The sequence below is a fragment of the Hemiscyllium ocellatum genome, chromosome 30, assembly GCF_020745735.1.
Source record: "Hemiscyllium ocellatum isolate sHemOce1 chromosome 30, sHemOce1.pat.X.cur, whole genome shotgun sequence".
Lineage (NCBI taxonomy): Eukaryota > Metazoa > Chordata > Chondrichthyes > Orectolobiformes > Hemiscylliidae > Hemiscyllium > Hemiscyllium ocellatum.
This window is the reverse complement of record NC_083430.1, coordinates 44,001,217-44,028,369: the sequence shown is the minus strand read 5'-3', so window position 1 is coordinate 44,028,369 and position 27,153 is coordinate 44,001,217. Positions and strand designations below refer to the sequence as shown.

General features: G+C 40.7%; 2 protein-coding genes across 6 annotated transcripts in view; one reads left to right on the top strand and one right to left on the bottom strand.

Moving 5' to 3' along the window:
- si:ch211-15d5.11 (nuclear receptor coactivator 7) overlaps window positions 1-13,525 on the top strand; it is a 112,758-nt gene extending 99,233 nt beyond the window's left edge. For 4 of the 5 annotated variants that reach the window (XM_060847572.1, XM_060847573.1, XM_060847571.1 and 1 more), the window contains 5 exons: window positions 1,998-2,120; window positions 2,732-2,884; window positions 2,975-3,070; window positions 11,973-12,046; window positions 12,704-13,525. In XM_060847572.1, coding sequence (XP_060703555.1) covers window positions 1,998-2,120; window positions 2,732-2,884; window positions 2,975-3,070; window positions 11,973-12,046; window positions 12,704-12,836 — 579 coding nt within the window. In that variant the 3' untranslated portion in view covers window positions 12,837-13,525. The remainder of the gene's footprint in view (window positions 1-1,997; window positions 2,121-2,731; window positions 2,885-2,974; window positions 3,071-11,972; window positions 12,047-12,703) is intronic. The other variant, XM_060847575.1, reaches the window with a different exon arrangement.
- selenon (selenoprotein N) overlaps window positions 12,870-27,153 on the bottom strand; it is a 37,083-nt gene continuing 22,799 nt past the window's right edge. The window contains exons 10-12 of the mRNA XM_060847576.1: window positions 23,330-23,442; window positions 21,124-21,225; window positions 12,870-18,173 (exon numbers count right to left, since the gene is read on the bottom strand). Of these exons, the coding sequence (XP_060703559.1) occupies window positions 18,003-18,173; window positions 21,124-21,225; window positions 23,330-23,442 (386 nt within the window). The 3' untranslated portion in view covers window positions 12,870-18,002. The remainder of the gene's footprint in view (window positions 18,174-21,123; window positions 21,226-23,329; window positions 23,443-27,153) is intronic.

Sequence of the window (27,153 nt, the reverse complement as noted above, 5' to 3'; positions counted from 1 at the left end):
AGAAGTCCGTGTTTCGACTGAAGCCCTGAAGAAGGGTTACACCTGGAACGTTGATTTCTGCAACTCCTGATATGTTCTTCCAGCCACCTGCCTGTCTCCTCTTCACTAAACGCGATTTCCTTGGAAACATTTGAGTGACTACAAGTGTAAAGATGGATCTAAACAATGTTTGAGGATGAATAGCTGACATTTTGTGTATGAGTACGTAATTAATAGGTAGTTTGAAGTGTAGAGAACTGATGACCTGCTTATTTTCCACTCCTATCCCAATCTAGCACCTCTGGTCTACTAGGGAAAGAGAAAGAAACCGAGACACACATTTGTTACTGATTTTTAAAACTAGATTTGCAGCTTCTGGATTAGAGTGGTGCTGGAAAAGCACAGCAAATCAGGCAGCATCCGAGAAGCAGGAAAATCGACAGTTTGGGCAAAAGCCTTTCATCAGGAATAGAGGCAGGGTGCCTGCAGAGTGGAGAGAGAAATGAGAGGGGGTGGGGAGAAAGTAGCATAGAGTACTCTGTCTCATTTCTCTCTCCACTCTGCAGGCACCCTGCCTCTATTCCTGATGAAAGGCTTTTGCCCAAAACGTTGATTTTTTTTTTCCCCTGCTTCTTGGATGCTGCCTGACCTGTGCTTTTCCAGCACCACTCTAATCTAGACTCTGGTTTCCAGCATCTGCAGTCCTTGTTTTTACCTAGATTTGTAGCTTGCCTCCTTGACATACAAATGGTGGCTAGAATTTTTTATGAAGGTAAAGAAATGCTGATTGCTTTGCATTTAAAACAGAACTACATAGGTAACTAGTTAAATTTTATTCCTTATTTCTAGAACACTATGTACAGCTGGTTTCCTTTTCAATCTCATTGTTTAATGATTTGAATTCTGTTGCCTAGAGAAATGCAGCATTAAATTGGATGAAAAATCACAGCTACATTGTTCTGTTTCTCTTCAAATGGTGGTTCTGAGAATAAATATAAACCAGCAATTTAAATGTTTGTACTGGATTGTTTATGCAGTTTTTGTGGCAGTAAGATTTTTTTTTCCCCTAAAGATAAAGCAAACTAATTGTCAATAAGCCTAACCTTTGTTGAACTCCATAGTTTAGTTGTACAGACTTGGTTCTTTCAAGGTAAGTAGATAGTAAGTAAACATTTAAAAGCAGGTTGGTTAATGTTTTGGGCGTATCATTCACCAATTCTCTTTTGAGATCTACATCTGGAATATTCCATCATGGGATGTGGGCAACACTGTCAAGTCAAGCATTTGTTGCCTAGCCTTAATAGCTCTTGAAGCAGATGATTACTGTACAATTTTAGGGGCCAATTAAGAGTTAATCACATGGCTGAGAGTCTGGAGTAACATACAGGTCAAACATGGTAGATCTGGTATATTTTGAGGGGACCAGATGACTCTTTGCTACAATGAGTTTTGTGATCACCATTAGTGAGTTTTGAGTTGTAGCACTTTTAAATTTTGGTTCAAATTCTCAGTGGTTGTGGTAGGATTTGAACCCATGCCCCCAGTGTTAGGCTTCTGGATTAATAGTCCAGTGGCTTTACCACCACACCACTGTGACTCTTCCTTCTGTCTGTCCATCTTTTTGTTTTTTCTCCCTGCATCACTTCCTCCCAAAAAAAGTTGAGATAAGCCTTGGTCCAAAACCAGATGTACACCCTAGCCTGACAGGTTCACAAGTGAGTCATTTAATTCAATGATTTACAGTAGAAGCATTCCCTACAATGCTATGGAAAGGTAATTCCAGAAAGTCCTTGTTGTGATACAAGTAGTGATGCCCTTGCTGGTTGATGTCTCAGGACAAATCTTTGCCTACTCTAGTTTTAAATGGGTGGCCAGCAGTTGTCTGGGAATCTGCTGTTGGGATTTAATGTTTTTTTTATTTTAAAACAAAGTTATCAAATATGGATTCATCAGCAAAGAAGTAAAAGTTCAATTGTGATCTAGAACTGACTTTCTTCACCTGGTAATATAACTTCCAGATCATATCAGTGGAGGATGACCCAGTGAAACACTGCAAAGACATCTTTGATTCAGAATTTGGGAATATGGCACCTATTCTTCAGGGGAAGAGCAACTTACTGGAACCTTTTCATATTGAGATGGTGAGACTATTCCTTTAAAATCATTTTTATGCAAGTCTTTTCTGATCTCTTCTGGACTTCAATGTTCATGCTCTTCTTTCTCCTGTATATTGGTTCTTGCTACAATTTTTCTGAAACCGAACTGGCAACAATTTATCAGCAATATCTCTTGAACCACATTCCTTCCAGCCAATTGCTATCATCAACATGATATAGTAAAAGGATGCATGCTGGTCCTCACTTTGCTTGTCCCACATCCTTGAAAGGTATCAGAGTGGAGGTCCCCGGCTGATTTCGTATCCTGATGCTACTTGTTTTTGTTACTTGGATCCTGCATAACTTGAGACCAAACTAAAAATTAAATTTCTCAGATTCTATCTAGATTATCGAGCTAAACCTACATTTTTTTTTTTGCTTGGTTCCGAGAATGTGTAATAAGGAGGTTGTTGGACACAATTGATAACTCTCTTCCCCAGTAGAAAAATCTACAAACCACACTTGATCCAGCTGAGTATTATAGTTGGCTAATTCTAAAAAAATTAAGAATTAATTACTATACAAATGACAGCTAACTTTTCTGATTGGATTTACTATGTATTTATCTGAATTGTTCTACTGTATTAACTCTTTAGATTTCAAAATATTTGCCACTTAGAACAGTGGGGCATCCATGGCGACTAGCATACAGTACATATCTGCATGGCTTTAGTCTGAAAACCCTGTACCGCAAAGTGGCCAATGCTGATTCACCAGTGTTACTGGTTTTAAAGGATACGTGTGGTCAGGTATGGAGGAGTCATTCATATTGAATTATCTTATGTAAAACTTCTCAAAGGTTTAGCAAAAACTCCTTATTCACTGGGTGTCAATTACAGGTATTTGGTGCTTTAACTTCTCACCCACCAAGGCCATGTGACCATTTCAACGGGACAGGAGAAACCTTTCTATACACCTTTAATCCTGATTTTAAGGTATGTTTCAAGCAACATAGTAACCAAAGTTTTATGAACTAATTGTGTACCACAATGGAATCACAAAATCAAAAACCTTTGTTTTTGAAGATTTTTCACTCTTTGTTGATTGTGGTCCAAAGGCCAGTGATAGTCATCTAACACTAATGGCAATTATGTCAATGTTTAGTTAATGGGCTGTTTTGTTGTAGAACATAGTCATAAAGATGTACAGCACAGAAACAGACCCTTCAGTTCAACCTGTCCATGCCAACCAGATATATCAGGAGGTTTGCTAGTGCTCTTTGGGAGGGTTTAAACTAACTCCGCGGGGGCATGGGAACCAGGACTGTAGCTTTAGGGTACAGGACCTTGAGTGTAGGGAGGTTAGGAATAATGCAGCGATCTCTAAGGAGGGTGCCTGTAACCAGAAAGGTGGATTGAAGTGTGTATACTTCAATGCCAGAAGTATAAGGAATAAGGTAGGTGAACTTGCAGCGTGGGTTGGTACCTGGGACTTCGATGTTGTGGCCATTACAGAGACGTGGGTAGAACAGGGACAAGAATGGCTGTTGCACGTTCCAGGGTTCAAATGTTTTAGTAGGATCAGACATGGGGGTAAAAAAGGGGGAGGCGTGGCATTACTTGTCAAAGACAGTATCACAGCAGTGGAATGGACGATGGAAGAGGACTTGCCATCTGAGGTAGTTTGGGCTGAGGTTAGAAATAGGAAAGGTGAGGTCACCCTGTTAGGTGTTTTCTACAGGCCTCCTAATAGTCCTAGAGAAGTAGAGGATAATATTGCGAGGATGATTCAGGAAAAGAGTGAAGGTAGCAGGGTGGTTGTTATGGGGGACTTTAACTTCCCAGATATTGACTAGGAGAGCTATAGCTCGAGTTCATTAGATGGGTCGGTGTTTGTACAATGTGTGCAGGAGGGTTTCCTGACACAATATGTCGACAGGCCAACAAGAGGGGAGGCTATATTGGATTTGGTTCTAGGTAATGAACCAGGCCAGGTGTTGGACTTGGAGGTAGGTGAGCACTTCGGGGACAGTGACCACAACTCGGTGACTTTTACTTTAGTGATGGAGAGGGATAATCGTGTGCCGCAGGGCAAGAGCTATAGCTGGGGGCAGGGAAATTATGATGCAGTGAGGCATGACTTAGGATGTGTGGATTGGAAAAACAGGCTTCAAGAGAAGAACACTAATGAGATGTGGGGAGTGTTCAAGGAGCAGCTACTGCGTGTCCTCGATAGGTATGTACCAGTCAGGCATGGTGTAAAGGGCCTTGTGAGGCAGCCGTGGTTTAGTAAGGAATTGGAGTCCCTTGTGAAAGGGAAGAAGGCGGCATATGTAAAGATGAGGCGTGAAGGTTCAGTAGGGGCGATTGAGAGTTATAAGGTAGCCAGGAAGGAGCTAAAGAGGGAGCTAAGAAAAGCGAGAAGGGGACATGAAAAGTCTTTAGCTGGTAGGATTAGGGAAAACCCAAAGGCTTTCTATAGGTATGTCAAGAATAAAAGGATGACTAGGGTAGGTATCGGTCCAGTCAAGGATAGTAGTGGGAAGTTGTGTGTGGAGGCGGAGGAGATTGGAGAGACATTAAATCAGTACTTTTCATCAGTATTCACTCAGGAACAGGACACTGTTGCTGATGTGAATATGGAATCACAAGTGATTAGAATGGATGCCCTGGAAATATGCAGGGAAGAGGTTTTGGGAATATTGGAAAGGATGAATATAGATAAGTCTCCTGGGCCTGATGGCATTTACCCCAGGATCCTATGGGAAGCTAGGGAGGAGATAGCAGAGCCATTGGCCTGGATTTTTATGTCGTCGTTGTCAACGGGAATAGTACCAGAGGACTGGAGGATGTAGCTAAGTGCCAGCATGGTTTTGTGAAGGGCAGGTCGTGCCTCACAAACCTTATTGAGTTATTTGAGAAGGTGACCAAGGAAGTGGACGAGGGTAAAGCAGTAGATGTTGTGTATATGGATTTTAGTAAGGCGTTCGATAAGGTTCCCCATGGTAGGCTAATGCTAAAACTTCGGAGGTATGGCATTGAGGATACATTAGAGGTTTGGATTAGGAATTGGCTGGCTGGAAGGAGACAGAGGGTAGTAGTTGATGGATTATGTTCATCTTGGAGCGCAGTTACTAGCGGTGTACCACAAGGATCTGTTTTGGGACCATTGCTTTTTGTTATCTTTATAAATGATCTAGAGGAAGGACTTGAAAGCTGGGTAAGCAAGTTTGCGGATGACACAAAAGTCGGTGGAGTTGTGGATAGTGAGGAAGGAAGTGGTAGGTTACAGCGGGATATAGATAAGTTGCAGAGCTGGGCGGAAATGTGGCAAATGGAATTCAATGTAGCTAAGTGCGAAGTCGTTCACTTTGGTAGGAATAACAAGATGATGGATTACTGGGCTAATGGTAGGCTACTTGGTAGTGTGGATGAGCAGAGGGATCTTGGTGTCCATGTACACAGATCTCTGAAAGTTGCCACCCAGGTAAATAGTGCTGTGAGGAAGGCATATGGTGTACTGGGCTTTATTGGCAGAGGAATTGAGTTCCGGAGTCCTGAGGTCATGTTGCAGTTGTATAAGACTCTGGTGCGGCCTCATCTGGAGTATTGTGTGCAGTTTTGGTCGCCATACTATAGGAAGGATGTGGAAGCTTTAGAACGAGTGCAGAGGAGGTTTACCAGGATGTTGCCTGGAATGGTAGGAAGATCGTATGAGGAAAGGCTGAGGCACTTGGGGCTGTTCTCATTGGAGAAGAGAAGGTTTAGGGGAGATCTGATAGAAGTGTATAAGATGATTAGGGGTTTAGATAGGGTAGATACTAAGAACCTTTTACCGCTAATGGAGTCAGGTGTTACTAGGGGACATAGCTTTAAATTAAGGGGTGGTAGGTATAGGACAGATGTTAGGGGTAGATTCTTCACACAGTGGGTTGTGAGTTCATGGAATGCCCTGCCCGTATCAATGGTGAACTCTCCTTCTTTATGGTCATTTAAGCGGGCATTGGATAGGCATTTGGAAGTTATTGGGCTAGTATAGGTTAGGTAGGATTCGGTCGGCGCAACATCGAGGGCCAAAGGGCCTGTACTGCGCTGTATCCTTCTATGTTCTATGTTCTATATCCCAATCTAGTCCCACTTGTCAGCACCTGGCCCATATCCCTCCAAACCCTTTCTATTCATATACCCAACCAGATGCCTTTTAAATGTTGCAATTGTACCAGCCTCCACCACTTCCTCTGGCAGCTCATTCCATACACGTACTACCCTCTGCGTGAAAAAGTTGCTCTTTGGGTCTCTTTTTATATCTTTCCCCTCACCCTAAACCTATGTCCTCTAGTTCTGCACTCCCCACCCTAGGGAAAAGACTTTTTTCTATTTATACTATCCATGCTAATGTGATTTTATAAACCTCTAAGGTCACCCCTCAGCCTCTGATGGTCCAGGGAAAGTAGCCCCACCCTGTTCAGCCTCTTCCCTATAGATCAAATCCTCCAATCCTGGCAAAATTCTTGTGAATCTTTTCGGAACCCTTTCAAGTTTCAGAACACCTTTCCGATAAGGAGACAAGAATTGCACGCAATATTCCAACAGTGGCCTAACCAATGTCCTGTACAGCCGCAACATGACCTCCCAACTCCTGTACTCCATACTCTGACCAATAAAAGAAAGCATACCAAACGTCGTCTTCACTATCCTATCTACCTGTGATGCCACTTTCAAGGAGCTATGAACCTGCACTCCAAGGTCCCTTTGTTCAGCAACACTTCCTAGGACCTTACCATTAAGTGTATAAATCCTGCTAAGATTTGCTTGCCCAAAATGCAGCACCTCGCATTTATCTGAATTAAACTCCATCTGCCACTCCTCAGCCCATTGGCCCATCTGATCAAGATCCTGTTGTAATCTGAGGTAACCTTCTTCACTCTCCACTACACTTTCAATTTCGGTGTCATTTGGTCATATCCAAATCATTTATATACCCACAGAGATCAGTGCTGGGGCCACTGACTGTGTGTAATATACATAAGTGATCTAGAAGACGTCATTGTTGGTCTGATTAGTAAGTTTGCAGATGATCCAAGGATTGGAGTAGCAGAAAGCATAGGGGTCTGTCAAAGAATACAGGAGTTGGCTGGACAAGTGGAAGATGGAGTTCATTCCAGGCAAATGTGCGGTAATGCATGTTGGGAAGTCTAATTCTAGTGAACTATACTGTAAACAGAAAAGCCTTGGGAAAAGTTGATGAGCACAGATTGGGAGTTTAGGTCCATTTGCCCTGAAGGTGGTTGTACAGGTTCAGATTAGATTCCTGACAGTGTGGAAACGGACCTTCCAGTCCATACCTGACCTTCTGCAGAGTAACCCACCCAAACCTATTTCCCTCTGACTAATGCATCTAACACTATGGCAGTTTAGCCTGGCCAATTCACTTCACCTGCACATCTTTGGACTGCGGTAGGAAACCCACGCAGACACGGAGAAAGTACAAACTCCACACAGTCACGCAAGACTAGAATCAATCTGGGATCCTGGTGCTGTGAGGCACCAGTAGTAACCACTGAGCCACCATGTCACCCCAGCACAGTGGTTAGAGTGGTCAAGAAGACATATGGTATGCTTGCCTTCATTGGACAGGGTACTGAGTATAAGAGCTGGCAGGTCATGTTAAAATTGTACAAGACATGGCTGCATTTGAATACTGTGTACAGTTCTGGTTGCCACATTAAAAGCTTCCACATCTTTTTGTTAGAGGGGGTGCAGAGAAGGTTTGAGGATGTTGTCTGGTATGGAAGGTGCAAGCTATGAAGAGAGGTTGAGCAGGCATGTATTCTTTTCATTAAGGAAAAGGAGATTGCGGGGGGAACCTGATTGAGGTCTACAAAATCATCTATGGTATACATGATTTGGAGATGCCGGTGTTGGACTGGGGTGTACAAAGTTAAAAATCACACATCAGGTTATAGTCCAACAGGTTTAATTGGAAGCACACTAGCTTTCGGAGCAACGCTCCTTCACAATCTCTTGATGAAGGAGCGTTGCTCCGAAAGCTAGTGTGCTTCCAATTAAACCTGTTGGACTATAACCTGATATTGTGTGATTTTTATCTATGATTATAGACAGGGTAGATAGAGGTAAGCTTTTCCCCCAAGGTGAGTCAATAACAAGAAGTCACACATTCAAGGTGAAAGGAAAAGTTTTTTTTTTAAAGGGGGAATACACGTGGAAAACACTTTAGGTAGGTGTCTGGAATGTGTTGCCAGCAGAGATGGCAGAGGCAGGCAAGGTAGATTCACTTAATGTTCATCTGGAGAGATGCATGAGTAGGTGGGGAGCAGAGGGATATAGATGCTTAGGAGTTGGGCGACAGATTGGCTCAGGCTTGGAGGGCTGAAGGGCCTGTTCCTGGGCTGTAAATTTTCTTTGTTCTTTGCATCTAAATGATGAAAAGTAGTGGACCCAGCACCAATCCTTGTGGCACTCCACTGGTCACAAGCCTCCAGTCTGAGAAACTATGCTCCACCCTCTTCCTTCTACCTTTTTTTTTGAGCCAGTTCTGTATCCAAATGGCTAGTTCTCCCTGTATTCCATGAGATCTAACCTTGCTCATCAGTCTCCCATGGAGAACCTTGTCAAACGCCTTGCTGAAGTCTATATAGATCATGTCTACCACTCTGCCCTCATTAATCCTCTTTGTTACTTCTTCAAAAAACTCAATCAAGTTTGTGAGACTTGATTTCCTACACACAAAGCCATGTTGACTATCCCAAATCAGTCCTTGCCTTTACAAATATATGTACATCCTGTCCCTCGGGATTCCCTCCAACAACTTGCACATCACCAATGTCAGGCTCACTGGTCTATAGTTCCCTGGCTAGTCCTTACCAACTTTCTTAAACAGTGGCACCATGTTCGCCAACCTCCAGTCTTCCAGCACCTCACCTGTGACTATGGATGAAACAAATTTTTCCGCAAGAGACCCAGCAATCACTCCCTTGCTTCCCAGTGTTCTCGGGTACACCAGATCAGGTTCTAGGGATTTATCCACTTTTATGCATTTCAAGATGTCCAGCTGTTCCTCCTCTGTAATATGGGCATTTTTTCTCCCAAGATGTCACCATGTATTTCCCTACATTCTATATCTTCCTTGTCACTTGCCACAGTAAATAATATTGATGCAAAATACTCATTTAGTATCTCTCCCATGTCTTGTGGCTCCACACAAAGGCTGCCTTGCTGACCTATTCCATTCTTACCTAGCCTTTTTTGTCCTTAAAGTATTTGTAAAAACCCTCTGGATTCTCCTTAACTCTATTTGCCAAAACTCTTTCATGTCCCCTTTTTGCCCTCCTGATTTCTCTTAAGGATGATACTCCTGCTTTTAGACACTAACGATTTACTCTATCCTGTCTATACCTGACATATCCATCCTTTTTTAACCAAACACTCTTCTTTAGTCATCCAGCATTTCCTATACCCACTAGCCTTCCTTTCTTTCCCCCCCGAATGGGAATATACTGTCTCTGCGCACTCGTTTTCATTTCTGAAGGCTTCCCATTTTCCAGCCATCCTTTTATCTGCAAACAACTATCTCCAATCAGCTTTTGAAAGTTTTTGCCTCATACTGTCAAAATTGACCTTCAATTTAGAACTTCACCTCTTAGATCTGGCCAATCCTTTTTTCCATCACTATTTTAAATCTAATAGAATTATGGTCGCTGACCTCAAACTGCTCCCCCACTGACCCCTCAGTCACCTGCCCTGCTTTATTTCCCAAGATTAGGTCAAGATTTGCACTTTCTGTAGAAGGTACATCCACATACTGAATCAGAATTGTTTTGCACACACTCGACAAATTCCTCTCCATCTAAACCCTTGACGCTATGGCAGTCCCTGTCCGATGTTTGGAAAGTTAAAATCCCCTACCATAACCATCCTATTATTCTTACGGGTAACAGAGCTCATTACAAATTTGTTTCTCAATTTCCCTCTGACTATTAGGGGGTCATCTGTTTCTTATTTCTCAGTTCTACCCAAATAGCTTCTCTGGATGTGTTTCTGGAATATCCTCCCTCAGTACAGCTGTAATGCTATCCCTTATCAAAAACGCCACTCCCCCTCCTCTCTTGCCTCCCTTTCTATCCTTCATATAGTATTCGTACCCTGGAACATGAAGCTGCCAGTCCTGTCCATCCCTGAGCCATGTTTCTGTAACTGCTATAATATGCCAGTCCCATGTTCCTAAACAATACCATGAGTTCATCTGCCTTCCCTGTTTGGCCTCTTGCATTGAAATAAATGCAGTTTAATTTATCAGTCCTACCTGTGTTATCCCTGACTGTTTGACTCGCTTCTATTCTCAACTGTACCAGTCTCCGATTTGATCTTTCTTCACTAACCCCCTGGGTCCCACCCATATTACAACTGAGCCCACTGTTTTCAGCTCCAGCTATTAGGTGAGAACTGAGCCAGCACACTGGTCTTGGTTACCACTGCATGGGTGTAAATGGAGACGGAGTACTTAAAAAGCTTGGAGGTTGTCAATGTACCCTGGCCTGAGCATAAACATTTCATGAAAAATCACAATGAATATATAATGTTTTCTGACAGTGTTACAAATAACTCCTGATGAAATGGTGTATGTCCTCAAATTGGGTTTGGAATCTGAAGCTTTCCTTAATGCAAAGTCTTTTTTTAAATTTTATCTTCCAAGTGTTATTTGAAGTGGCATTTCAATCCAAATGTAATGTGGTGTTATATAGAGGAATTGCTTTTAATAGCAGCAAACGATTGGTGGTAGTAGAAACAGCCTTGCTGCAATTTTTCCTTATGTTGCACCTGATGCACTTTTATGAAGAAAAATTCCCATTTAGAAATGAAATGACAAACTTGCTACCAATCTAAAGAAGCAGATGTTAAGACCGGTAACCAAAAGTTTGGTTGGAAAGGTTTTGGAAGGGAATTCCAGAACTTAGAATCTTGGTAGCTGAAATAATCACTACAGTTGGTGAGATGCATGAGGCCTAGATGGGAGGAACATGGGGCTCAGAGCTGACTATTGGTGGACAGTTACCAAAGTACTTGTTGAGCATGAATGATAAGTGAATAGGACATGGTGTGAGTAGGAAGCAGAATTTGGCATGAGCTCATTTGAGCACCATCAAAGTAATTTAGGCGGACATACTTTGTGATCTCTGCACATCACTCAGCTTATTTTTTAAACTTCATGTTGTTGTACTGTTTTGCTCCATGTGGAGAGTAAGGAAATTTGAATCCATGTTATTTTCTCAAATAAGGTGGAGATTGGGATGAGAGCAGGACAAAGGAGGAGAAACCATATTTGTTACTGTAGCAGGGAAAGTACAGTTGCTTAATATTTGTAAGTTATTGATTAGATGGCAGCTTAATCTTCTACAGTAAGACTGTCTTCAGTGAGATGATATTTTTGTTCTCTTTACAAGACAGAACATTGACCTAAGTGTACATGATTTTTTTTTGTAGTGAGCAACCTGCGTATTTCCTGTCATATCCTGTTACTTTCCCTTAAGACTAGTCATTTCCAATGAGTTAGTACTTAATTACTTTGTCGAAATGCTTTGTCATAATTAAAGTATCTCCTCCATTAGCATTTCCTGTTCTTCTACTCAGGCCTCACCTATTAAAGCTTCTTCTCTGAAGTATTTCTCTTGTTCAACTTGTCCATGAATTTGATAGCCAACCTAAAGTGAGGTACCAAAGTTACTTCAGTTCGTTTGAACAATGATCGATGTTTAGCATTAGCTTTTTTGCATTCTGTGTATCCTAATATGAACCTGGAATTCAGCAGGTATTTAAGACAGAATGACTGACTCTGACTTCTTTCCAAATAAGTTTCTGATTCATCTTTTTCCAAACTCAGATCTTCCAATGGACTGGAAATAATTCTTTCTTCACAAAAGGAAGTTCAGACTCACTTGCAATAGGAGGAGGAAGGTATTTTTTTTGACTTTCAAGAAACATCAGGATCTCTTCCAATTTTTGCTAGTACATAATTTTCAGTTATAATGAATGCATACAGGGGGAGGAGGCAGAATATATTAACATTTTGTAATCAAACTAAGTCCATAAATCTTACAACTTATTCATTCTGGAATTAGCTTTATTTCATGTGATCCTCTGCACATCTTATTTCCTCTACTTTAAATATTTATACGAGTTGTTTTTTTGCTTTGTATATAATTCTTGCATTAGTCTTTTGTTTCAAGATTTATATAAATTTCAGGAACATTTTAACACCAATCATGAGATTTTTTTTGGATGGTAAATTGCTATAAATAGCACAATACAGAGTACTCTATTCCTGCATTCTTCTATTACCCTGATGCATTTGTATAGTACGACCTGCCTGTAAAGCACATAAGATAACACTTTTTTTTTTAACTGTGCCTTGGTACACATGACAATAATAAATAAAATCCCGCTGATACAATTATCTTGTCACTTGCAAGGAGTCACTGTCCAAAATCAGCAAGGCTTCTATACAGCCAGATAACTTGGTTGCCTGAGTAACTTTATTGTTTTAAAGAATGGTGGATGCCTGTGAATTTTTTTTTCCTCTTTTTAAAACTTAGTTGTTTTTTTCTGTCAAAGTGGACACTTTGGTTTATGGTTGGATGAAGATCTCAATCATGGAAGAAGCCATCCTTGTGAAACATTCAACAACATTGTTCTATCCAAAAATGAAGATTTCAAGGTGCAGGATCTTGAAGTGTGGACATTCTGAAAACTGTATAGTCATGATCACGAAACAACAGTCTTGAAAATATCACTGATTTAATGCATGTGTACTGAGCCAGTTCAGACTTGAACAAGAGATGTTTTGCTACCACTTTACAAACTAAGTGCAGCATCAAGTCAGTTGGTAGTATAAAAGCAGCAAAGCTTTATAGCCCAGGGCTCCCTTAAATTGTATTTTTTTTCAGAGCTACTTTGGACACTCGTGCATTGCCAATGTGAGTATAGTCAGAATGGTATTAAATATTACTATATTGCTGCTAAACTAATCCAACATAGACTTAAATAGATATTTGTGCAATTCTGACATTCAAGGGAAGTATGGGGGCAAATAAATTTACCCACACTCGATACAAGCAATCCAGGTCAATCTAGCACCAAGTGCTTTTGGTCTATCAATCTGTGCATATATTGGTATGAATGCATGTTTATTTTATAGCCTTAATGTATGCTGCTAACTCAGAACTGGAATGTATGCTTTTGAAGATTAAGTGTTTATTGTTCATGTTTGTGTGTCTGTATATATCTAAACAGGTGAAGCTATTAACTTTAGCATGAACATAAGATTCATTAAAAACCTTGCTGTAATTGTTCTTCATGTTGCTTTTAGTGACATCTCAAACATGTCACTGCTTTTAATTTTATGAATCATGATGCTCCTGAAATAAAAACAAAACTTCTGGCATTCTTAAACATACTGGAGCAAATGGATTTTGATTACTGTTCGAATCTCAGCTGGTTGGGAGAGAGGAAAAGTGTTGGAATACTTATTTACCTTTTGAGTGCTGATACTTGAACTCTGTCAACATGCTGTAGTAAACTTTCTTTGGCTGAATGTTAGGATTCTAACCAATCTACAAAAACTACAATTCTTAAACCATTTTTATTTTTAAAAATAATTACTAATACTAAATAACAAGCATGAGAAGTGAGATTGTTTTAAATGGGTCAAAACTGTGTTTGAAAAGAACAAAAAATCTTGGGTTGTAGAAATGAGTTGCATAACGCTAGCAGCTACCTACTGAAAAGGCAAGAATCATATATTACTGCTAATGACACTTCACAGCTTAAAACTAATTAAGCTGTCAATTGGTAGAAAGGTGTGAGATGCTTTTACGCTTCAATATAAATTTACAATTCATTGATTATCAAGATCCTGATCACCACTCACCTACAAAACACCACCAGTGTCTCATTGAACAGACAGTGGAGATATTTTGCACAGCAAAATAAAGCATTTTTAGTACTTCAAGATCTTCAGGTCTTTAAGCATGAAGACAAAAAAATTACACAGATCCATAAGATACAGCTGGATGGCTAGTTAAGTACTTTTCTAACATGTTGAATACACTAAATTTGGTATCAGACTGCTGAGATAGGACTAGGCCACTACATGAATTGCAAAGATACAAGTCTTAAATTACCAAGCCTTATATGTTTTTAATACAATAATTGACCTCTAGTGACCACAGTTGCCTGTTTTACCCAATGTATGCAAACCAGTAAGATTTAAAGACTAAGAAGCAACAGTGTTTCAGTGAGGGTAAGATAAGGCAATGGTTTCTTTTTCAAAAAAAACTAACATAACATCAGGTAGAACCCAGTCCTTTTGCAGGCTTTCAGATTCAGCCTTCATAAAATGTAGTTCTTCAGAAAACAAAAACCATTCTTGCCCCCTCCACTATTCTTCATTTGTTACAAATTGACCTAGATCTTTTCTCCAGCATAAGTTTTAACACCATGTTTATAAAAAATAATGCTGATTGGAAATCCAGGATAAGTATATAAAAATGAGTATAAAAAAAGTCAGTGACATACTACAGTACATTGATCTGTTTCCTTGCTACTCCTTTTGTAGTGTTGATAAAGTAGAATTCTAAGTACAAAAACAAACAACACCACTTTGCATAGGTCCAGCAAATAGACAGTCAGTTTTCAGCTATGACTTAAGTTATTTGGAGCACGTGTCATACAGAGCATCACCAATTACTTGATGCACTGATATTTAAGAAAATAGCTCTTAAAAATTATCAAGATCTACAGCATTTTATCTGTACACTTATCCATTCCCATAAGAGTGATGTCTACCTCTTGCTCTCCACATTATCAGCTGATGGGCTGGTCCTGGGACTTGGCTTGTCAAAGGAAAATAAACCACATACCTATACTACAACCCTTTCACCCTTGTGCAGAACACATGCCGGTGTTTTACGATGTATTCAGATACAATAGCTGACCATCATTTACATACAGGTGTAAAGAAATCAACAGAGCAAGCAGCCATTCAAATGTTATTTCATCATGCTTGACATTTTCATGTTTTGACAATGATAGGGAGCTGATGGAAATAATTAATTATGAAAATACAGCATGGTGGGCTACTCTATACAATAATGAAACAACTTAGAGATGCAGCAGATTTGGGAGGAATGTCAATCTTGGACTTGGGTTTTCTCACTTCAAGTCTGAGGCTGTAGTTAACTAATCGATTCAGACTGATTGATTGTTATAAGAACAATAGACCATTTGGCCAATCTTACATTTCTCATGTCCACTTCTTGGCCTTTACCCATAATCCTTCATTTCCTTTCTGATCAAGAATCTCTCTGATCATCCACTACTTCTTTATCATTATCTTATGAAACTATTGGGAAAGTAGGAGATGAACTCAAAGAACTATGATCATTTTCCATCTAACAATTCAAAAGTTTTTAAGCAAAGGTAACAAATTCTTACTATTTGAGGCAATGCAAATCAATAATGGTAACAGCCTTTCAGTTCATCATGCTTTAGCCAGCAGTGTGAAAACAGCTTTAAAAACCTGAAAGAACTGCAGATGCTATAAATCAAACATGTCGCTGGAAAAGTTGAGCAGGTCTGGCAGCATCTTTGCAGAGAAATCAGAGTTAACATTTCAGGTCCGGTGACCCTTCCTCAGAACTGATTGATTGTAGCTAGGAAAATATCGGTTTACATGCAGAAGATAGGGTGGAAAGAGGGAGGAAGGACTAAACAATAGGTGGGGATAGAACCAATGAGAGAAAAACAATTAGGTAGTGTGTAATGGCAGACTATGTGATAACAAGGCCTAGTGTGTGTGAAAATAGCTGATCAGTTAGCCTCATTCCCAATAACCTTTATGTCTATATCCTATCATTAACTCTGTTTCCACCTCACCAAGCACTGCATGTTTTTTAAAAATCCCTATATTAAAACAATCTGATTTTCCTACTGGTTCCTTGGCCAGTTATTTCAAATGTGTCCTCTGGTTGCAGACATTGTAACTCCTGGGGAATACAGCTTTTCTTCATATAATTTATCTTTCAATACTTAAAGCTTTTACATGGTTTATAAATGAACACTAGAGTTTTGAAAGTCAGAAGTGGCAATTTTTACACAGGAAGTTAACATCCTGAAGGACAAAGGCCCTATCACGTGCACACAGTTAGTTGAAGCAGGCTTCTGAAACTTTGCACCTCTGCAGGTTTTAAAGCAGGTGTGCAGAATTCTAAATACACAAGAACTGCCTCCTAACAGTGAAGTCATGTTCACAGTTTAAGGTTAACACAGGAAATGGGAGATTGCTGTGAAATGTTGTTTCTGGCCTTGGGTTGGGAGATGGGGGATGGGTAACCTGATCCTTAAAAGGGGCAGACCCTCCTCAGAAAGTCAGCTTCCCTCCAGCAGAAAATGTGAAACATTCAGTCACTTTCCAATTTAAAAATTCATAAACATTTATTATGAAATAGTTCCAGGGATGAGGAAAACCCATTTTGAAGTAGATTTGAGGAGTCAGGCCTGTGTTCCTGAGAATAAAAAAGGCTGAGAGCAGATTTAATCCTGTTATTCAAAATCATAAGGGGTATGGACATAGTAAACAGGAAGAAACTGTTCCCATCCTTGAAAGCTTCAAGAATGACAGGAAACATATTTTTCACGCAGTGGGTGTTTAAAATCTGGAATGCACTAAGACCGTGGTAATGTGGAGGCAGGTTCCGTTAAATGTTTAAAAGAGAATCAGTCTGTAAGGAGGATCGTGCAGTGTTATGGGGAGAAGGTAGAATATGGACGTTGTATGGCACATTTGGAGAGCCAGTACAGACAAGGTGGGCTGAAGATTTCTTAGCTGTGATTCCATGGAGATTTATGGTACTTTCTTATGAGGAGAGAAACTTGGAGAAGTGTGAATAAAGATTTTCAGAATTGTCATAGTGAAGAGATAATTCAATATAATAGGAAGCAACATATTCCCTATTTTTACTTTAGGGCACAAATTTAAGATCATTTTCAAAAGAATGAAGGGAGAGATGAAGAAAAATATTTTTAATGGTGACATCTTATCAGAGATTCTGAAACCAGAAACAAAATCAGTAATATCTTTTTTTTAAAAACTGCACAATTGTAAAAGGTGAATGGGGCTAAGTGATGCTTTTTTCAGAGAACCACGAGTTTTTCATCTGAACAGCAATTTGTCACATATCTGTGGCAGATTTCCACATGTGACAGTGGCCAGCATATTGAATTATACTTTTAAAAAAATCCTCGCTAATCGTGACATGTTCTCAAATCAGACCCTAATAAAGCTCAAGAAATAACCAGCAACAGTTCAGAACTGTTCACTTCCTTCAACCTTGGGATGTAGTCAGGTGTTACTAGGGGACATAGCTTTAAATTAAGGGGTGGTAGGTATAGGACAGATGTTAGGGGTAGATTCTTCACACAGCGGGTTGTGAGTTCATGGAATGCCCTGCCCGTATCAGTGGTGAACTCTCCTTCTTTATGTTCATTTAAGCGGGCATTGGATAGGCATTTGGAAGTTATTGGGCTAGTATAGGTTAGGTAGGACTCGGTCGGCGCAACATCGAGGGCCGAAGGGCCTGTACTGCGCTGTATCCTTCTATGTTCTATGTTCTATGTAGAACAGTAGAGGAACATTTCAACGTACACACGTACACACACACACTTCCCCTACATCATAGATGCTTTTTCAATGGAAGCTGTTCCTTGAGGAACTAACAAGTAGATACTCTCCTCAATGAGGCTTTGGGAATGGAGGCAGTTGTGTTCTCTGTGCAAAGTGAAAAACTCAAATAACAAAATGGCTGAAACTGACAATGGAGGGAGGACCCATTTCATTCAGCTGGATTTCCACTAATTAAGACAGTGCAAAACGTTTGGCAATTTCCAGCCCTTCCTTCAAAAATGTGACATAAGCTGTAGTTGAGAGATCTTCAAAATGAGATGAACTAGTGAATAGACTCTTGTCCACCTCTTCGGGCTTCATTGAAGTGATATCCAGGAAGTAGTTTGCATTGATGTGGTGAATCTGTCAAGAATAATCACAAACCACAGCCAAATTCAGTTGGACACAATATTAACATAGAAAGTGCAATCAAATCAGGGAACCATTTAAGAGATGAACACCGTGGGCGGCACGGTGGCACAGTGGTTAGCACTGCTGCCTCACAGCGCTTGAGACCCGGGGTCAATTCCCGACTCAGGCGACAGACTGTGTGGAGTTTGCACGTTCTCCCCGTGTGTGCGTGGGTTTCCTCCGGGTGCTCCGGTTTCCTCCCACAGTCCAAAGATGTGCGGGTCAGGTGAATTGGCCATGCTAAATCGCACGTAGTGTTAGGTAAGGGGTAAATGTAGGGGTACGGGTGGGTTGCGCTTCGGTGGGTCGGTGTGGACTTGTTGGGCCGAAGGGCCTGTTTCCACACTGTAAATAATCTAATCAAATTATTGGAAAATACCTCTGAAACTTTGCAGGTTTGGACAGAATCAGAACTGTTATTGCGCAGGGTGAGGCCATTTCACCAACTGTGCCTGCACCAACTCTTCAAACCTTTAAACATTACTTCTATCAAAATAATCATTCGATTCCCTCCTTAATGTCTCAATTAAACTTGTCTCCACCACTTCCAGGGAGTGTATTCCACCCCACAATTACTTGTTGATTGAAAAAGTTTTATTCTCACATCACCCTTGATCCTTTTGTACATCACTTTTAAAGAAAAATTGCAGCTACATAAAATGTCTGCTTATTAAAAAGGGAGGAATGTTAGTACAGGTAAAATATACATTGCAGAGAATTTTACAGTGCAGAAGCAGGACATTCAGCCCAACAGTCTATGCTAGTGTTTATTCTCCCCACCAAGCTTGTACTACCCGAACTTGCATCATTTTCTCAACCTATGCAGCTATTTTTTAAGCCTCATGTACTTGAGTAAATTTCCCATCAAACACATCTATACTATTAATCTCAGTTCTTTCATGTGGTGGCTGGATCCATGTTCCTACAATCTCTGGGTAAAGAATTATTTCCTGACTTTTAATCTTGAACTTCCCAAAAAAAGGGAAGTATCTTCTCTACATTTACCCAATTTCATAATTGTAAAAGATCTGTCTCAGGTTACTTCTCAGCTTTCAACTTGTTTGGTTTCCTGATTCTTGAAAGAATGCTTATCTGATTAAGACTGGGCACAGATGTCCCATGGTCAAAGATATGCTTCCAGGAACTGATGTCAATCTATGCGTGAGATGGGATGATGGTATCACTGGCTGGGCCAGAATTTATTGTCCATCCCTAATTGCTCAAAAGGCAACTACATTGCTACAAAGTCACATGTAAGCTAGACATGGTAAGGATGGCAGTTTCTTTTCCAAAGGGACATTTGTGAATCAGATGGATTTTCTGAGAATCGACAATGGATTCCGAATCCTAGGTTTTTATTGAATATCAAAATTTCACCACCTGTCATGGCAGGATTCAAATCCAGGTCCCCAAACCATTACCCGGGTCTCTGGATTAACAGTTCAGCAATAATACCACTTGCTTGTTGGGCTATTTGAGCTCAGTAACAGTACAGCCAAATGCAGAGTGAAATTCCTTCTATTCTGATTCATGCTGGTTCCAATGGAAGAAGCACAGCTCCTATTGTCTAGGCTTCTAATATGATAAAAAAACATCATTGCAAGAGACTACAGGACAAGAGCGTGCAATGTTTCAAATCAACTCCTTCAGGACAGGTAAAGAACATTTAGGGGAGGAGAATTTCATAAAAACATGGTCAACTCTATACTTTCACATCCGGTGGTTTCTGAAAATTGAGTAAGTTGTCACTGTCAAGAGTCAGAAACGTAGTCCCTTTAAGATTCAAATAGAAGGTACTTTTAAACAACCTGTCCAGGGACGTTATGACTTACCTCTGGAGCTGGTGGGACTCAAACAGAGGCTCCTAGCTCAGGTGCAGGGAACTGCATCAAGGCTCAAACAGAATTTTTAAAAATTTAACCTAATTATCTAATCAACCTGTTTAGAGAAATTACTACACATCGCTGGTGCAGGTGGGACTTGAACCCTGACCTCCTGATCCAGGAATAGGGACACTACCGCCAGAAGAGCCTCCCCAAGGCTCAACATAACAGCTCCAGAGTTGATTGGATGCACGTGATGCTCATTGGACTAGCTATTTAAATAGATTCTATTTGTTAATTTAGTGACAGATTTTATGGTGGTGGTTTATCTAAAGAAACTAAGTTCACGTTTTAGTGTTCCTACCTCTGAACCAGAAGGTTCAGTTCGAGTCCCACCTACTGTAGAAGTGTATCGTAACATTTGCGAACAGGCTGACTAAAAGTTTCTAAGCAGTTTCAAGTTAGTGCTTTTTAATTGTCTAAATTGTTAAATGGGTGATTTGGTAGTGGGTATTTAAACAAATAGGTTCAGGTTTGCTAATTGTTTAGTATTTTGGGGGTGGTTTGGTGGTAAGCTTTGTGAAAAAAAGTAGGTTCAAAGCCCTCTTGCCCTGGAGGAATGTCGTAATATGTCTGAATAGGTTGCTGAAAAGAGGCAATTTCTTCCCCATTGTACTGTTGGCTTCTGAACAGAGAAAGGGTCACGAATGCAGTTGAAAACTGAAATACACACTAGAAATTTATAATAAAACCCTTCTAAATCTCACAGTGTCTTTTGCTGTCTAATTCAACATAGGTAGACACCAGCGTATGAAACAGTCATGAGGAACTCCAAAAAGCTGTTCAAACCATAATGACTGAATATCACAACACTAACAGATTTGACTTTATTTTTACCCTGGTTGATATGGCCGTCAGACCAAGTAGAAACTGAACATTTAAAGGTTATTTTTTGTTTCAAAATTGCAATGCAACGAAGAAAATTCTGGATTTTCTTTCCCTCAGACAGAGATAATTGGATTCAAATAGCCCTCAGATCTAAATACTCAGGTACCACCTCAGCTTTTAAGCAGACTTACCACTGTGCCATTTGGTAAAGCAATCATCATTTCTACAGGAAAGTTGTAGTGTTCTAAATGCAGGCTGGCCAACACAGCGTAACCTTCATTATCTTGGTTTCTCTGTCAAGAATAAAAATGTCAGGTCACCAAAGAGTAACACATTTACTTATATTTTAGAAAGATCCATCACAATTCATAGCACGCTAAACAATTCAAATGCTACCAACAGAACTGATCGCTCAGTCAAACATTAAGGGTACAAACAGCAGAACTTTCCACTCATAGCACTCAGTTGAGATCACAGCTTGTGTGTTAACACATATGTAAAAACTCCTTTGCTATTGTAACTGGCACCTTCACTCAAATTGTGAAGACTGGAATTTCATTCAAAAATGAGCAACTAATGTTCAACAGCATAATTGAGAGCAGACCTTGAGTGTCCTATGACAAAATGTAGAAATGTGCAATAACGTGATCTTGTGTCTTCTGTCAAATCCCAAATGAGTTTGCAGCTTAATTTAGATGATGTGGACGGCTGGGGGTGGGGGGAAGAAAGAGGTGACATTAAGCTGAGAAAACTGTTATCTCAATACCAGGGAAGAGATGGAGATGACGGGGGGAGTGTCAAATGGATCATATGATTGAGCCCCCATGTTAAGGGGCAACACTTTTGAACAATCAGGTGAAAGTGAGGACTGCAGATGCTGGAGATTAGAGTCCAGAGTGTGGTGCTGGAAAAGCACAGCAGATCAGGCAACGTCCGAGGAGCAGGAGACTTGACGTTTCAGGCATAAGCCCTTCATCAGGAATGAGGCTGGGTGTGGAAAGATAAATGGGAGGAGGATGGGGCTAGCGGGGAAGGTAGCTGAGAGTGTGATAGGTGATGGAGGTGGGGGTAATGGTGATAGGTCAGGGGGAGGGTGAAGTGGATAGGTGGGAAGGAAAATGGACAGGTCACAAAGGCAGTGCCAAGTTGGAAGGTTGGATCACCCAAATCACTGAAATGGTGTGTGATAGGAACAGAATTTAGTGGAAAGGGAAAAAAAGTGTAAAGTAAATTGTGATAACGATACTAACTAGTTAGTTTTCTAAAATTTAGGATGCTATTCCTTCAGAAATGTTGAGCCTTGAACAAAGGATCTGAATAATACACTTGATCAACTTAAACTCAAGCAAGTATGAGTTGTGTAACATTAAAAAACATTCAAACATTTAACCAGGATGAAAATGTTATAAGTGTGAAATGCAGAAAGGATATAAAGTAAAATTCACAATAATTTAAATTCAGATTTCATCATAACAGGCTTTAAACTTTTTGATTTGAACCTTTTAAAAAGTACACCATTCATGCATTCTTGACAGCAGCAACGTCACTAAGTGAAAAATAACAACACCCACATTTATTGCTCTTGAGTACATCCCTCCTGAAGCATTCCAGTCTCCTTATTTAATTTTACACAGGGCACAGGCATACAGTGCTGACAAACAAATTCAATTGTGGACACTTTCAATATATTGAAGAAAACTCAAAATCAATGGGATATGGAATTTCAGTTTATCTCTCAGAAATGAAAATGTCCCACAAACTGTTTGGGGCTCTGGTATCAAAATGATCCTAATTGGTTTCTGGATTGAAGTTAGATCATATAGTGAAAAAACACCAAGGAAAATGGCACAACAATTTAATATTTATATGAATTTATGAATCATGATAAACTGCAGATGCTGTAAATCAGTGACAAAAATAAAAATTGCTGGAAAAGCTCAGCAGGTCAGGCAGCATCTGTGGAGAGAAATCAGAGTGAATATTTCAGGTCAAGTATCTTTCCTCAGAGCTTGAGTTAACTCTGATTTCTCTCCACAGATGCTGCCAGACCTGTTGAGCTTTTCCAGCAATTTCTATTTTTGTTATAAATCATGTGTTGTTTCAGAAGGAGACCACTTAGCCTATTGCATCTAATCTGCTCTTTACTAGCTCCACCAGAGTAATCGACTGAAAACAAGTGTCCATGCTCTTCCTTCATGGCCTCTATATTTTTTAATTCTGAGCAACAGTTTTTCAGATGTTTTCCCTACTCACTCTTAACCTTACCAGCATCTATAAACTGGTGTTCATTCATTCCTGATCTACAAGTCTAACTTGAAACCAGGTTGAATGCTGCTTGCTGCTAATTTACCAACTAACCATTAGCATTTTCTCTCCTCAAGCCTTTTGATGATTTACCTTCAGATCCTCCAGTTCTTTGACTAGGGACCAGCTGCTGACAAAACTCTCATTCAGTAGTGAGAGGACAGGCAAACTCTCGAGAACAGTCTCCCGCAGAGTCCGCCCAGATCCTGTGTAAACAGAAGACATAAAGGGAGACTCAATTTGTTAATACAATGATAGGCAGCTGACAGTGCACAAAACAAGATAAATTCACTTTGTACAAAATTAAAACATTAAAATCTGATCCCACAAAACACCAGAGCTAGGAAGTAAACTATTCTGTACTGCTGTGGGAAAAGTCTGCCCATTCCAAGCAGACACTGGAGTGGTACAAATAGGAGGTACAAAGGTGACACCAAAACCGCAAGAGTGTATGTGACAGAAAGTGATCTACAGGCTGGATCTCTTTTTCTCTCCTTCAAAAACGAAGGCCAAGGTGGTGACCAAATAGAGGTCTTTTAAAAAAGGTCAGGATAAAGCAGATATAGAAAGAATATTTCCTCTTGTGGAAGAGAAGCAAAGCCATCATTATAGGATAGGCAACAAGAAAATTGATAGGGAGTTCAGAAGAAAAGTCTTTATCCAGAGAAAAATAAGTGTGTGTGGATGGAGTGGTTGTGGTAAATAGGAATGATATTTTTAAGGAGAAACTTGATAAATATTTGCAGGAAAAGGCATGTGCAGGGTTGAGTGGGGACACAGATTATGTTGTTAGATACAGATGAGAAAGGATGGGAGGAGTCTCAATTGGAGTTTAAACAGCAACAAACAGCCTGGCTGGGCCAAACAGCTCATTACTATCCTGTAAATACCGGGTATTTAACAATAATGCATGTATCTTATAAAAACTTTACAAACACAAGTACATTTCTTCTTTAGAGAGGCAAGGTTTGATCAGAGATAGTCAACGTGGTTTTGTCAAACAGAGGTCATGCCTAACAAATCTGGCTGAATTTGGAAGGTGTTGAGCGAGTGTGTAATGAGACCAGTGCAGTTGATGTAGTTTATAAGGAGTTCTGCAAGACCTTTGACAAGGCCCCATTGTAGGAGACTGATAAAGAAAGGAAAAGCACTTGGAATCCAGGGTAACCTGGATCCTAAATTGGCTTAGAGGTAGGAGACAGAGTATAATGGTAGCAGAGCTGAAAATGTGTTGCTGGAAAAGCGCAGCAGGTCAGGCAGCATCCAAGGAACAAGCGATTCGAAGTTTCGGGCATAAGCCCTTCTTCAGGAATCCTGAAGAAGGGCTTATGCCCGAAACGTCGAATCTCTTGTTCCTTGGATGCTGCCTGACCTGTTGCTCTTTTCCAGCAACACATTTTCAGCTCTGATCTCCAGCATCTGCAGACCTCACTTTCTCCTATAATGGTAGTAGGCTATTTGTGCAACTGGACACCAATGTCCAGTGGTATACCATAAGGCTCAGTGCTAGGTCTTTTATTGTTTATTATATATAATATGCATACAAGTTTTCTCTGGGGGCAGGGGAGTGAGAGATGACAAGTAAATTTGCGAACAACACAAAAGGTTGGCCAAGTGGTGCTTGAGAGTGAGGAAGAAGTTCCGAGGTTACAGGAAGATATAAACAGATTGGTCAGATGGACAGATCAATGCCAGATGCAGTCTAATTCTGGTGTGTGAGATAAAGCACAATGGAAGTAGTAATAAGACAAGAGAGTGCTCAATGAATAGTCAGACACTTGGAAACTCAGAGGAACAGAGGATTAGATTACCTACAGTATGGAAACAGGCCCTTCAGCCCAACAAATCCACACCAACCCTCAAAGAGTAACCCACCCAGACCCATTCCCAACAGTTACCCTGAACCTTATGGACAATTTAGCATGGCCAATTCACCTGACCTGCACATCTTTGGATTGTGGGAGGAAACTGGAGCACCCGGAGGAAACCCATGCAGACACAGGGAGAATGTGAAAACTCCACACAGCCGCCTGAGGTGGGAATCGAACTCGGGACCTGGCGTTGTGAGGCAGCAGTGCTAAGCACTGAGCCCCCGTGCTGCCCCAATCTTGGGGGTGCTTGTCCACAGATCCTTTATAGCAGCAGGACAGTTAATAGGATGTTAAGGCAGCATATGGTACACCTCATTCAGAGCACAGATTATAAGAGCGGGGAGGTTATGTTGGATCTGTGCAGGACTATGGTTAGGCTACAACTAGAGGTCTGTGCACAATTCTGATCACCACACTATACAAAGTATCTGATTACATCGGAGGGAGTACAAAAGAGAGTGGTACAGAGGCACATTGGTTAGTACTGCTGCCTCATAGCACGAGGGACCCAGGTTTGATTCCAGCCTCGGAAACTGCAGTATGCACGTTCTCCTCGTGTCTATGTGGTTTCCGCCTGGTGCTCCGGTTTCCTCCCACAGTCCAAAGAGGTGCAGGTTAGGTGGATTAGCCATGATAAATGCAGGGTTACAGGGCATTAGATGGGGATCAGGTCTGGGCAGGAGGATCTCTTTGGAGGGTCAGTGCAGACTCAGTGGGCTAATGTGCCTCTTCTGCATTGAAGTGTTTCTGTGGTTGAAAGCTTCAGAATCATAGAGTTATACAGCACAGAAACAGATCCTTTGGTCCAACACATCCACATCAACCAGACATCCCAATCTGATCTAGTTCCATTTACCAGCATTTCGCCCATATCCCTCTAAGCCCTTCCTAGTCAAATACCCATCCAGATACCTTTAAATACTGTAATTGTATCAGCCTCCACCACTTCCTCTGGCAGCTCATTCCATACACACACCACCCTCTTGGTGAACAAGTTACTCCTCAGCTCTCTTTTAAATCTTTCACCTCTCACCTTAAACCTATTGCCCAATAATTTAGACCCTGGTCACCCTCACCATCTGTGCCCCTCACTCTCACTTCCCCTCTGTCCACAACATAAAAACCAGCATTTTTCAGCCCCTTTCAGTTCTGAACAAGTGTTAGATCAGACTTCAATAAAGAGGTTCACCTTTATGTTGCCTGGATGGAGTGCTTTCACTCTGAAGAGAGGCTGGATAAGCTCAGGTTATTTTCTTTGGAACAGAGAAGATTGCAGAGGGACCTAATGGAAGTCTATAAGATTGAGGAGCATGGACAAGATGGATAGAAAGCAGCTCTTCCTCTGGGCTGAAAGGTCAGTAACAAGGGAGCAGACCTTTAAGCTGGAAAGCAGAAGGTTTAAAAGGGATTTGAGGAAAAGGTTTTACATCCAGAAGGTGATGAAGGTTGGGAAATTGCAACCTGGAAGGATAGTTGAGGCAGGTAACCTCACAACCGGTTTAAAAGTACTTGGATGAGCACTTAAAATGTCACAACACTGGAAGCTACGGTCTGGTGCTGGAAAATCGGACTAGGGTAGGTTTAGCGTAGTTTTGGCAGTACTGTCTTGATGGGCCAAAGGGCCTCTTCTGTGCTGTATGATTCTATGATTCACATCCTCATGAGCATGGAAACATCTGAGAAATAAGAACAAGGAGCAGAAAATCTGTTCTTTTCATGACTGGGAAATGTGCAAACTTGATCCAAAGTCATTGCCATGACTCTCTCACTCTTTCCCAAAACATTTCTGGAATCTCTAACAGCACTGCAGGAGTACAGTCTGTGGTTCAATGTTTAAGAAGGCAGTATGATTTTTTTTTTGTAGTACAGATTCTTAACAATCTTTTGCTCAGCTGGTATGGGGTAACTTAAAGGCACTGACTTGCATGTGGCCTGCATGGAAATGTCTGGGTTCCTACCCAGCTTAGAAGGAACACTGTTTACCACTGTCTTCCCAAGTGCAACCAAGGACAGGCAATAAATGTCAAAGTACCCACATGCCAAGAA